General features: G+C 38.5%; 1 protein-coding gene across 2 annotated transcripts; it reads left to right on the top strand.

Annotated features, from left to right (window-relative positions):
- Positions 1-7,945: 7,945 nt before the first annotated feature.
- Positions 7,946-9,657, top strand: LOC104085961 (chlorophyllase-2-like). 2 transcript variants are annotated; one of them, XM_018767247.2, is made up of 3 exons: positions 7,946-8,023; positions 8,088-8,357; positions 8,766-9,657. In XM_018767247.2, the coding sequence occupies exons 1-3, from the start codon at positions 8,009-8,011 to the stop codon at positions 9,462-9,464; spliced, it is 984 nt and encodes a 327-aa protein (XP_018622763.1). In that variant the 5' UTR covers positions 7,946-8,008; the 3' UTR covers positions 9,465-9,657. The 2 variants fall into 2 exon arrangements, with proteins under 2 accessions (XP_018622763.1, XP_009588380.1); XM_009590085.2 differs by lacking the exon at positions 7,946-8,023 and having other exon boundaries at positions 8,033-8,357.
- The last annotated feature ends 3,860 nt before the right edge of the window (positions 9,658-13,517 follow it).

Raw genomic sequence — 13,517 nt, forward strand, 5'->3', positions numbered from 1 at the left:
TATCCTTGTCCTTCAAGAGCCAAAACCCACTCCGCCAAGTCCTCACCATCTACCTCTTCTAAGTTTATGAGGCAGGCTACTAGGGGGTCTTTTGCATTGAGTGCCTCATCTTCCTCCCCCAGAATCACATCCACAGTTTCAATTAGAGAGCGATTAGCAAACTCATTAGGTCGCCGCATAAACTTCTGCACATTGAACATTATTTCTTCATCGTTTAGTCTCATATTTAGCTCCCCAGTTTCACAATCAATCAGAGCTTCCCCTGTGGCCAAGAATGGCCTCCCCAAAATTATGGGAATCTCTTCATCAACTTGACAATCCAGAATGACAAAATATGCCGGAAACACAAACTTTCTAACCTGCACAAGTACATCATCAAGTATACCTGATGGCCTCTTCACCATTCACTAGCTATAGTAACATAGATGTGGGTCTTTACCTTCTAATGCCTAACCTTTTATAGATAGACAAGGGCATTATGTTTATGGTCACCCCAAATCACACAATGCTTTGGAAAAAGCATAGGTGCCTATGGTGCACGGAAATATGAAACTCCCTAGATCAGATAACTTCTTCGCTATAGGTCTTGTCACAATAACACTACAGGTCTGAGCTAGTGTCACAGTTGCCAAGTCTTGAAAGTCGAACTTGCAAGACATCAAATCCTTCATCATTTTTGCATAACCGGACATCTCCTAAAGGCATCAATCGATTGAATGTTCACCTGAATCTGCTTCAACATCTCCATAAATTTCTTATATTGCTCATCCTTTTGATATTTGGCCAACCTCTGCGAGAAGGGTGCTGGCGGTCGCTTCTTTTTTGTGACTTGAATTAGATCTTGATAAGAAACTTTTTCTAATGCCTTTTCTTACACTTTCTCAGTCTCCTTTGTAACCTCTTTTTCTTTGTTTAGTTCCTCTTGGGCTGGCTGCACTCTTACTTCAATTAGCTTAGTTGACTCATCTACCTCAATTGGTACTGGCACAAGTATCTTAGTTGGTCGGTTATCGCGAGCAATTTCTTGCTCTAAATCAAGATCTCTATCATTTCTCATACTCACCGCCATCAGGTGCTTCAGCCCCTGCTCTTTCGGATTGACATGTATGTCCATAGGTAGTGTCCCTTGGGGATGATTATTCAGAGCCATAGATATCTGCCCTTATTGAATCTTAATGCCTTTTATCGTTGAGTCATGTGCTTCAACATTCCCTTGCATTTTTCCATTTGACCCAATCAATTGTTGCATCATTCCTTTAATTTTACACAACCCATCATCTTGTCTTACTATCTGTTGTTGAGGTTGTTGATAAGCTAGCTATTGATTTTGCTGATTGTATCCTTTTTGCCTTTTGGTAAGGCACGACTTGACTCTGTGGTCGCATAGCTCAAGGATTGTTGTTGTTATTGTACTGTTGTTGTGCTGGTATATACTGTTGATTCTGTTACCCCCAATTCTGGCCACCTTGACTCTGGCCTACATTGTTGCCCACATAGTTCATGTTCTCTTAATAGTTTAGATTGTAACTTTCACCACTCTACGGGCACACATATGGTTGTTCATTGCACAGTGCGCATAAGCCTCCATTAGTCGTGTCAACTATGTGCACCTTCTTTTGGCCCGACTCATCAATCATTTTAGTGAGGATACTCAATTGCGTTATCATAGTGCCATGTTCTCGGCCATGGAGTTGTTTGGGTCTAGGGCTACTGAGTGAACTACCTAAGTGATTGTAGAGTCCATTGTCATCTATCTTGAGTTTTGAGCCATTTTATCAAGAAAAATCTTACACTCTCTAAATGACTTGCTAAAAAATACTCCACCTACTGAAGCGTCAACATTGGCTTTCAAGCTATCTGCCAACCCCATGTAAAACCTTTATCCCTACATCTGATCCGGAATGCCATGTTGTGGACACTTAACCAGCATCCCTTTGAATCTCCCCCACATCTCTTGCAATGTTTTTGTTGGTTTCTGCCTGAAGCTGAAGATCTCATCAACTTGCTTGGTAGTCTTATTAGGTGGGTAGAATTTGTTCAAAAACTGCTTGACTAATTTCTTCCAGGCAGTGATGGAGTTTATGAGGAGCGAATTTAGCCAAGTTCGAGCCTCTCCCGTCACTGAGAATAGAAACAACAACATGCTTATTTCTTCCGGTGTCATATTTGATTGCCTTTGCGTGACACAAATCGATAGAAAATTTTTCAGATGCTGCCGAGGATCATCAATGTAAGACCCCGAGAACAATCCCCTGTTCTGCAACAAATGTAACATGTTGTTTGTGATTTGAAATGATTTTGCTTGTATCTCAAGGACTGCAATTGCGGTTTCCATATTTGCAGTGGTGGGTTGTACCCAATCATACAAGACTGCTTCTGGCACAAGAGGTGTCACACCCTGATTGTTCGGGTCATTTGTAATGTTTTTGTTGTTCTGATTGTCATTGAAGTCCCCCATGTCTATTTCGATTCGTTCTGTTGAGTTCTGTTGTCATTTGTCTTTCTTGTTTGCTCGATTTAGTGCCTTGAAAGCATTCTCAGGGTCCGGTAATGCTTCGCACAATTAACCAGTTCTTGAGGAGTTTGTAGGCATGCACATGTAACATACAAGATTACAAACGCTAGAGTTTCAATATAATGAATTTCAAGTAGAGAAAACTGACTAAACTACGAATTCTAGCTATTATTCTAGCCGTAATTAATAACGTCGTTAACTCCCTGGCAACATCGCCAAAATTTGATCACACCCAGCTATGCCTCCTAAGAGGTCTAGCGGTCATTGCAAATATAATCTGATTTACAAGTCCGGAGTCAAATCCCACAGAGAATTAACCTACTAATCACAACCACTAATTTCGTGAGAATTCAAATAATCAACCTTTAGAAATATAAAATAATAGTTTGAGTGTTTACTAACTAAGAACAAAGTATTTATAAAGCTGTAATTTTATTACTAACAAAGCAAATATTGTAGACAAGATTGGAAAAGTCTAGGGTTTTAATTTCCCCTATTGTCGGAATCTCCCCCGCAATATTTTTTATAAATTTGCCTAATTCTTCTCTACCGATTGTGGGTACTTTTAGTGTCGTAGCTCTCTCACGAGCAACTACCACAATTTACTAGACGTATTCTCTCGAACTACGCTAACTGTCACTAATTCACCGCTCACTACGATCGCACCAAGGTTTTGTTATCTCTAATCCCGCCTTTAAACCCTCAGTATTGATCTCTCAAATACGTTAGGAGTAGTGTTGTTCAACAACTACCTAAATGCATACTCTCTCTCGAGCAGTACACACTAAATAGGCACAATCAATTGACTGCCCTTCAACCAACCACAATAATAGTATAGTTAAACAAGTAGAGAAAAGTAAATGGCAAATTTATATTAAACACGGTGGAAAAATCATCCTTCAATATGTTCCATCAAACCCTAGAAGAGAATTTAGCTACTCATAGTTGTTTGCACAAATACAAGATTAGAATTCATAACAATGGAAAATTAGGAAGAAAGAGAAACAAATGTGAAGTTGAATCATTCTCCTTGCTCTAAACGTGTTCTTTCCTCTCCAAAGTCTTCTCTCTCTTCAAAAGTGGCTAACTTTCATATTTATATGGTTTAGGGTTGAGTTGAGCCGAATTGGCTTCTCCTAATTCGGATTAGAAAAGCTGAGTTTATTTCTGCTCCGGTCCCGGTCTGACGAAGTGAACCTCACTTCGTTATCCGAGACTTTTCTGGTTTCTTCTGCTCCGGTCCCGGTTTGGCAAAACGAACCTCGCTTCGCTGTCCGGGACTTTTCTCTTCAACTCTTTTTTCACTAATTTTTCTCTCATTTGATCCTTTCGCGCAAGTTTGTTCCTACACAAAAGAAACACGTAATGAGCATGTTTTCACTTCAAAAGCGATGTGAACTCCCGCAACTCATATACAAAATAACACAAATACACTCAAAACATGCACTTTTCACCCTTTATCAAAACTCCTAGAATTTTAATAGTCGTCTTGTAGTGTCTTGAAATTATGGTTTAGCCCAAATTTTATATGGGCTTATACGCTAAAATTTTGATGTCTCCACTACGTACTACACACAAGCACATGCCAAGTTCTTTGTGCTTTCCAGCAGCTTCCTAGAGATGTGAAGGGTGCTTTTTAGCGCGACAAATATAGCAGCTGCCTAGAATTACAGCTAGATAGGACAAAGCCAAAATTTTAAGCTAAGTTATACGTTGTTAGGTAGTTGTAAGGAAGAAGACGTAGATTTAGATGTTCCCCCAATCTGTGTTGTAAGTTTTATGAGGTAGGCCAAGTCCCCTGTTTTATTTTATATTACAATAAATGACTGCAACATTACCCAGACCCCCCGCGGGGTAACTTTATATATACACAAAAAGGTGGGTGCTTTAATTATGTATATACTATATCTTGTACTCTCCTCAGATTGCTGGTCTAATAGTTGCTCAACCAAACCCCGACAAAGATAGTAAAAATTCATGTCTTGCTTCAAATAGTTTCAACTGCTTAATTTTACATTAAGTTCTTTTTGGAAAAATATCGTCAAGTAACTTAGACTAATCCTAACTTTAAAATGAAACATTACACATTCTAAAAAGCAATAAACAAATTCGCGGAGAAACATTAAGCATTTATCTATGGGGGCATAGGTCACTTATTCGACAATAATTAACGGTCGACAGGACCCTCAGGATTAAATACAGAGTATCTTGTTGTACACTTAAATTCGATGGGGAAAAATTACAATGTCAATTTTAGTGAAAACACAACAATTATGAGAATATGTCTGCAAAATAATTGACACAATAAAAAGGACCATCGGAATTAATAGTAAGAATCTTGGCCAGTAGTACACACTAAAAATTGTTAGGACAATTATTACGCTGCCAATTTTAGTTCATGAACAGAACTATAAGAATGAGTAACCATATTGTTTATGCTTTGGTTGACAAAGTTAGGAGGTAATAAGTATTCGGTAACATTAGCCGAAATGTGTGCCAGGGGCGGCTCTAAGGCTTTGACAAGTTAGGCCTCAAATTTTGAAGGCCCTAAATTTATTTTAAATTATTATTATTATTGTTATTATTATATATCAGTGTTTTAAAAGGTGTGGGCGTAAGGTGAAGCGTTTTACATATGCCTCAGCGGGGCGTAAACCCCGAAGCGTGGGGCGTAAGCCTCATAGGTATTTATTTTTTAATATTTTATAAAATGATATAATGACAGTAAATATTTATAAACAAGTAAAATTGCATAAATATTGAAGAAAACTATATATATATATGTGTGCTCCATCCCCACAAAAAACTAATCAAAACAATCTATTATACGTTACTTACAAGCACAAATAATTTGAGTCAAAGAATAAAGTTTTCTATATGAAGGAACAAAAAGAATGATTAACCTGCAATTTAAATTTTGAATTTGCTGCTATGAAGAAGAATGTAGTTCTCTTTGTATTTGTAAAAAAAATTAAATATTCGTTGCTTTTATGAGATATTAGCAGATTAGCGGACAAGATAAAATATTGAAAAAATTATGAATTAGGGCTTAAATCAATAAAAAAGATCTTTACTTTTAAATTTAATACTTTTGAATTCCTTTTTAAACCTTTTGAGTAATTACCAAACTGACTTTTGAGAATTTGGGTATTATATGAAGGACTAATTCAACAAATTTTATTTTAATTTGAAAAAGTCTCTGGGGCTTACTCCTTACTAAAAAATCGCGCCCCGAACGCCCGGACGTGCGCCCCAAATTGCGGAGCGTACGCCCCAAATTGCGGGGCGTACGCCTCTTGAGACTTTCGCCCCACACCATCACCCCGGGGCGTTTTTGGTACGCCTCGCCCTGGGGCTCGCCCCAGAAACACTTTTTAAAACAGAGTTATATATTATATAATTTATATAAATAATTAGAATAAAGAAAAGTGTTACAATATATTTTTTGTTACTTGATTGAGGTTATTTTATACAATAAATTTATAAATTATGATAATTTTCTTCCCTCATTAATTAGTATATTTGACAAGAGTGAGTTGCTCCAGTGGTGAGCACCCTCCACTTCCAACCAAGAGGTTGTGGAGTCCCCCCAAGAGCAAGGTGGGGAGTTTTTGGAGGGATGGAGCTGAGGGTCTATCGGAATTAACCTCTCTACTCCAGGGTAGGTGTAAGGTCTGCGTACAAACTACCCTCACCAGACCCCACTAGTGGGATTATACTGGGTTGTTGTTGTTGTTGTTGCTTCACTCTTCAATTTTAATTTTATCTTTTATATATAGGAATTAAATTATATATATTGACAACATAATAAATTTCTTTTATAATGTTCTCTGAAACAACATGAACACAAAAGCATTCATCCACCAATTTTCTTTTAGTGTAATTCGACATATTATATTAGGTTATTTATAATTTATTTTAGATATTCACCCATAAGTGCTACTTAATAGAATGAACTACAATCACCATTTAAATTGATAAGACGGAGTAAATATTTTTTACACCGTCAATACTCAAAACTTAAGTTATTACGTTATCTACGTTTATTTTATTTTTTTTCTTGTTTGTGATGATAGCCGAATCAAAATTTTTACTTTGAGTTCTGGACCTCAATATTCGATAATTCACCGCTTTATTTTTTGTGCTCTTTTTCCTAAATTGTTTTTTGAAATTCACTTTTTATCTTAAATGATTTATTTGTTATTTAAAAATAAATTTTGTTGTTAGTGTAAATATTTTATAAAATAAATTTAAGGGCCTCCGAAAATGATCTCGTCTTAGGCCCCGAGATCTGTTGAGCCGCCCTTGATGTGTGCAAACTTACGTGGACATAACCGTACGTTATTAACAAGTAAAATTTACAAAGGAAAAAAAATGAGTAACCATATATCTCTGAGCAATATTTCCTACTCCAAACCACCAGAAAATTGGTTTAATTACGACAATAACATGTGATAAACGATTAGTTCCTTCTTTTTTCTGCTATAGGTAAAATTGGACTATAAAGATACAGACTGCAATGATACAGAGTTTGGATATAAATTTAAAAAATAAAATAAAATCTGAAAATCTATTTCATTTTCAATCATTTTCTATATGTATTTTCAAATGATACTTTAAAATTTTAGAACTTTAAAATCGACGGTTTACGAAGAATTGGTCCAACCGTCCAAATGGCAAAAAATAAACGCTTGCTGGTTCAATTATTCGTGAAACATGGAAAGAGTATCAAATACTACAAACTAACTACTCAAAATGTCATGCATCAAATATTTGGAACTATAAATTAACTCTAAAAAGATGTTCTTCTTTTCCTTTTCCGATTTCTTGGAAAAAGAAAATTTGGAAAATTTTAAATCAGTATACATGTTAGGGAAAATGAAAGATAAGAAATGACTCAAATAAATACAAGTGACCAGCCATATAAGGACTTAATGATCAGACTTAATTAATTTGCCTGGTAAAAATATGCAAAACTAGAGATATGATTAGACAAATATCGAGAAACAAAGTTGAATTATATTCTGACAGCTTTCGCACGTCTCTGCTAATAACGTTAAAACAAAGAAGCACGTTAAGAAGCAAGCAAGAAAGTTCAATTTTTTGCGACCTCATTTGCATGGTAAAAATACGTAAAACTAGATCCGTTTCAGAACAGGGGTTCAATGTAATTACCTTCAGGTTTTCTCTCTGAGTCACCAGAAGAAGGAATAAAACTGCAAATTTACAAGGCTCAAGTCACGGACTTACATTTTTTTGTTAAAAAGATGTACACTATATTACTTTGGCATTAATTGGGAAAATCTTAATGATCAGGTCATGGACTTATAATTTATTTATTTTTAAAAGACTTAGGATGGGGAGGGAAAAAGGAAAAGGAAATTCTAACATTAACGATTGAGTCAGTGAGGTAGATTTGCCCATTTAAGCTCATTAACTGCCAAGCTAAGGTTTCATATATTGCATTCACTATAAATCAAGAGGCTTTGCTGCATGCAACAGAAGCACGTATACAGAGAGAGAGAGAGAGAGAGAGAGAGAGAGAGAGAGAGAGAGAGAGAGAGAGAGAGAGAGAGAGAGAGAGAGAGAGATGGCAAAGAAGGTAGGGGATGATGGTATAGCATTAGATTTTCAAGTAGGAGATGAGGCTGTTGAGATAATCAACGTCAAGCGCTCATTTCTCTTTGATCTTCTGCCATGTCCATTGCTAGTGTTTTCGCCCACTACACAAGGATCCTATCCCGTTTTACTCTTTTTCCATGGTTTCATGCTCCAGCCCAACTCCTACAAATCCCTCCTTCTACACATTTCTTCCCATCAATATATCATCGTCGCTCCTCAGGTACCTATATATATTGAGCTCTGCTGTTGGACTTCTCATGGTTTCTTTTTTGCTTTTCAAACAAAAAGATTACATTTAAGTACTGTGCCACTATTCATCATATTGATTTCATCAGTATATAGCGAAGTAAAACTGATTGATCTCACTTTGGTTCATAGATATGATCAAACTGCATCCATTCCTTAACCCAATTTAATAAATCAATATGAAGTTCAAATACTTAATGACTTTCTCATGTGGAACACATCTTGGAAAATATTTGTTATACCAAACACACCAAAATTTTCATTATGTCCCAACGTTTGGATTATCATTATCTAAGAATATATTGTCACTGGTCTTTGAGATTGAAGTCCCAATCCATTAGCTTATTTGTTTCGACTTAATTTTGTTTAAATATTGTTGCAGTTTTCTCCTATGGCAAGCCAAAGCCGGGAAGTGAAAAACGCAAGAAAAATAGTAGAGTGGTTATCAACCAACAACCTAGACTCCGTCCTGCCGGAGAAAGTCTTTCCGGACCTCCAGAAAGTCGCCGTCTCTGGCCACAGCAGTGGTGGCAAAACAGCATTCGCCCTAGCATTAGGCTACGGCGGCAGCTCCACATCAAACGCAACCCAATTAGAACCCGGTCTCAAAATCTCAGCACTCCTCGGAATCGATCCAGTAGCAGGATCTTCTACGTCCTGTTTATGCTCTCCCAATATTCTCCAATTTATTCCTTACAGTTTCGATCAATCAATTCCCGTGGCTGTAATTGGTGGCGGCTTGTCAAACCAACGAGCATTGGGTATGTGTCCACCTGGCGCACCAAATGGGGTAAATCATGCTGAGTTTTTCAACGAGAGTAAGCCTCCTTGTTATTATTTCTTGGCTAAGGATTATGGCCATCTTGATATGTTGGATGATGGAACGGCATCTTTGAGTCGTTGGATGATGAAAAGTGGAAAGGGATCAACGGATACTATGAGAAGGACTGTTGGAGGGCTTTTTGTGGCATTTCTCAAGGCTTATTTGGAAGGTCAAGCTGATGATTTAATTAATATTGTTGAATCGCCTAATATCCGTGCTCCTATTACACTTGATCCTGTTATATCTATCGAGGAGTAATTTTGAGAAGATAAACATCTTTTGAGATGTACTACTATATGAAAATAAATCTATCTACTAAGTGTGTGGACGTCTGCATTCCTACAATTGTATTTTGAAATTTGGTCACATTCGACGACGATATATATGTTCGAGGAATAAGTTTGTTTGTTTCGAAAATGCGTAATAAAGAAGTTTGTTTGGTTTTTTCTTATTCTCTTTCGTATAGTAATCGTTCGCTAGCTCCTTTTTATTTTCTTGGAATCAATTTCTTGAATAAAAAAAAGTTTTAGGTTATATATTTCATTTGTAGAGGGAATTTTTTAAATCATCAAGGCACTCAAAAAATATCTACAACTACAAACTACAGGTAAATCTACATGATATATGAAATTTCAATCTTGAAAATAAGACATGTTACATGTTGCATAAATATAAATATGAATTGAATTTAATGGTGAAATAAGATAACATGCTTCCGAAGAAATGGAGGGGAAGGGGAGAGCACGGCTTTTCCTTGAGAGTTGCACGATTATGAGTGGTTAATTATTTGAAACGCAATTGCCTGAAATTTCAGTGAGTTGTCTGTTTTTAATTTCTTGCTCTTAACTAGGGAAGGGTTTAATGACCAGCTTATGTTTTATACATTAACTATGTAAATTTTGTTTCCCATCAAGTTATCAATAGTAGGTAACATTCTATATCAAATTTCATATGATAACTTGAAATTGACTAATTAATAACCTAATTACAGTAAATCGTAAAATCGTCAATGTGTATTCGGGTAAAACCGGACTCATAGTACACCACGGTCTCCGACAAAATAAGCCAAGCTCGAGACATGATGACAGGGGATCAAAATCGAGGCAAAAGTCTCAACGAGTTAGAATCCGGGGGCATGACGCCCTCTCACGAGAATATCGGGGTTATGGTTCGGAATCGGTCCTAGCCTTAAACGACTTCGAAGAATATTTTCGGGCAATCAAGAACGACCAATGGAAGGTCGTTATATCCTTGACTGACCGGATATCACGGCAGGGATCTCGGCACGTATCGATGACGAACCGGCAATAAGTTAATCAGAGGATTTTTCACCTTTTATAGAGTTGTACCTAGAGTAGGATTTTTCTAATATATAAAGGAGGTCTGATAATTCATGAGATCCATTGTAACACGCATTCAAAAGCAATATAATATTATTTTCTCTGTTATTAGCTTTTTCTCTTGTTCATCAGTGTTGGCCATAGCGAGCCCGAATCAAGGGTGAATATTCCTCCTCGTGTGGTTTGAATCCATTTTACCTTTGTTTGTTCAATTTGGCTTAATTTATCACTTTGTATCAAATTAATCCGTGTATCCTTAAAACCACTTACAAATTTAATTATTATCTAATTTTGAGGGTAAACAGTTTGGCGCCTACCGTGAGGCTAAGGATAATAGCGGCAATTTGATACAAATTCCCATAACACATCCTATTTTACAATTGTTCTTTGGAGTATCTTTGATTCCAGGTTAAAGTTTAAAATGTCGAACTCCCAGTCTACCCCTCTAAATGTGGATGTGGAATCCGTCCACCATGGCGAGAACAACAATGTAGCACCCGGTAACGAGGTGCCCCCGTCGATCTCGGCGGAGTTCCAGCTGCGGACCCGATCGACGCTAGCTCGCATGTGGCCATCAAGGCAAATTTACCTACCGATCCTGAGAACAACGTCCGTAGGAAAGTCCGATTGATTGCCCAAAATACGCACAGGGGTGAAGGTGATGGGATCAATTTATGGGTGATCTTCGAAATATTACAAGCTCAACATGCAATGATAGCCCAGTTGCAGAACCAAAGCCATGCGCCGATCAGAATTGAGCCTGAGCTATCCCGAGAAGTCACCCGCAGAAGTGAACCAGTCACGGAGAGGCCGAATGAAAATGAATCGGGGAACAACCCCGAGATCATAAAGATGCTCGAGGAGCTGACAAAATTGGTAGAATCGAGAGAGAAGAAAACCGAAGCCAATGACAAAAAGGTGGAAACCTACAATTCCAGGGTCGACCAAATCCCAAGAGCTCCGCCAATATTAAAAGGCTTGGATTCCAATAAGTTTGTTCAAAAACCTTTTCCCCCGAGCGCAACTCCGAAGTCGGTCCCTAAGAAGTTCCGCATGCCCGAGATTCCTAAGTACAATGGAACAACCGACCCAAATGAGCATGTGACCTCCTACACGTGCGCCATCAAAGCGAACGACTTGGAGGATGATGAGATCGAGTATGTCCTGCTGAAAAAGTTCGGGAAAACTCTATCAAATGGAGTTATGATATGGTATCACAAACCTACCTCTTAATTCTATTGACTCGTTTGCTATGCTTGCAGATTCCTTTATAAAAGAACACGCGGGGGCTATCAAGGTCGAGACCAGGAAGTCAGATCTTTTCAAAGTGAAACAGAGAGATAATGAGATGCTCAGAGAATTTGTGTCCCGGCTTCAAATGGAACGGATGGACTTGCCTCTGGTCGCGAGCGATTGGGCCATTCAGGCCTTTACCAAGGACTCAATGTTCGAAGCTCATTGGCTTTACTGCAGTTGAAACAAAATTTGGTAGAATATCCGGCTATTACTTGGGTCGACGTGCATAACCGGTATCAATCAAAAATCAAGGTCGAATATGATCAGCTTGGGGCCCCTTCCGGGTCCGTTTATCCTATCAAAGCCGTCGACGGAATCAAGAGAGACGTTCATCGTGAACCAAGATCCAACAGAGATCGGTATCAGCCATACAATGGAGACCGAAGAAGTAATGGGTCTAGGCAAAACCATGTGAGAAGTAAAAGGAGGAGTGATCGAAATCAAAACAATCGGGGACTCATGAGCAAAAACAGTTTCGAGAGGCCCATCGGGCCTAAGGAAGCTCAAAGGTTATCGGAGTACAACTTTAACATCGTCGTCGCCGCCATTGTATTTTTACCATCAAATGCATCAAAAACACTAAATGGCCTCGACCTCTACAGTCCGATCTAGACCAAAGGGACCCTAACCTAATGTGCAAATATCATGGCACTCACGGCCACAGAATAGAGGATTGCCGACAATTAAGAGAGGAAGTAGCTCGGCTATTCAACAATGGTCATCTCCGAGAGTTCCTGAGCGATCGTGCTAAGAATCATTTCAGGAATAGAGATTCTAATAAATACATCAAGTAGGAGGAACCTCAGCACGTCATTAACATGATCATCGGGGGTTGACATTCCCCAGAGGTCGATGCTGAAGTGCACCAAAGTATCCATCACAAGGGAAAAACGAACTGGGGATTACGTGCCAGAGGGAACCTTGTCTTTCAATGATGAGGATGTTGAAGGGATCGTGTAACCCCACAACGATGCATTGGCAATATCTGTACTCATAAATAAATCTCAAGTTAAGCGTGTGTTAATTGATCTAGGTAGCTCGGCCAACATCATCAGATCGAGGGTCGTGGAACAGCTCGGTCTACGAGATCAAATTGTGCCTGCAATCCGAGTTCTAAATGGATTCAACATGGCATGTGAGACCACTAAAGAGGAGATAACATTATCGGTGAACGCCACCGAGGTCATTCAAGAAGCCAAGTTCTATGTAATCGAAGGAGATATGAGGTGCAATTCTCTGTTCGGGAGGCCATGGATCCACAACATGAGGGTAGTACCCTTGACTCTGCACCAAGTGTTGACATTCCCAATGCCAGGAGGGATTAAAACAATCTACGGAGAACAACCAGCCGCAAAGGAAATATTCGCGATCGAAGAGGTGATCCTGATATCCGTACTTACAACGACAAAAGGTCTGGGTTCGGTCGCCAAGGAAGAAGCCTCAACCCAATCGGAGAAGCAAGGGACCGATGGAGATGATGACTACGGGGTTCCCAGGCCTTTTATAACCCTTGATGACTTCAACGCCACTAAATCGACGGTCGAAGAACTGGTGCAGGTCATATTGATCGAGTATTTGCTTCGATCAAAAGGTATATTTGGGAACGGGGTTAAGTCCCGAGCTCAGGAAAAAACTTGTTAAATTCCTTATAGCTAACTTGGATTGTTTCGCTTCC

Source organism: Nicotiana tomentosiformis, chromosome 1, assembly GCF_000390325.3.
Source record: "Nicotiana tomentosiformis chromosome 1, ASM39032v3, whole genome shotgun sequence".
Taxonomy (NCBI): domain Eukaryota; kingdom Viridiplantae; phylum Streptophyta; class Magnoliopsida; order Solanales; family Solanaceae; genus Nicotiana; species Nicotiana tomentosiformis.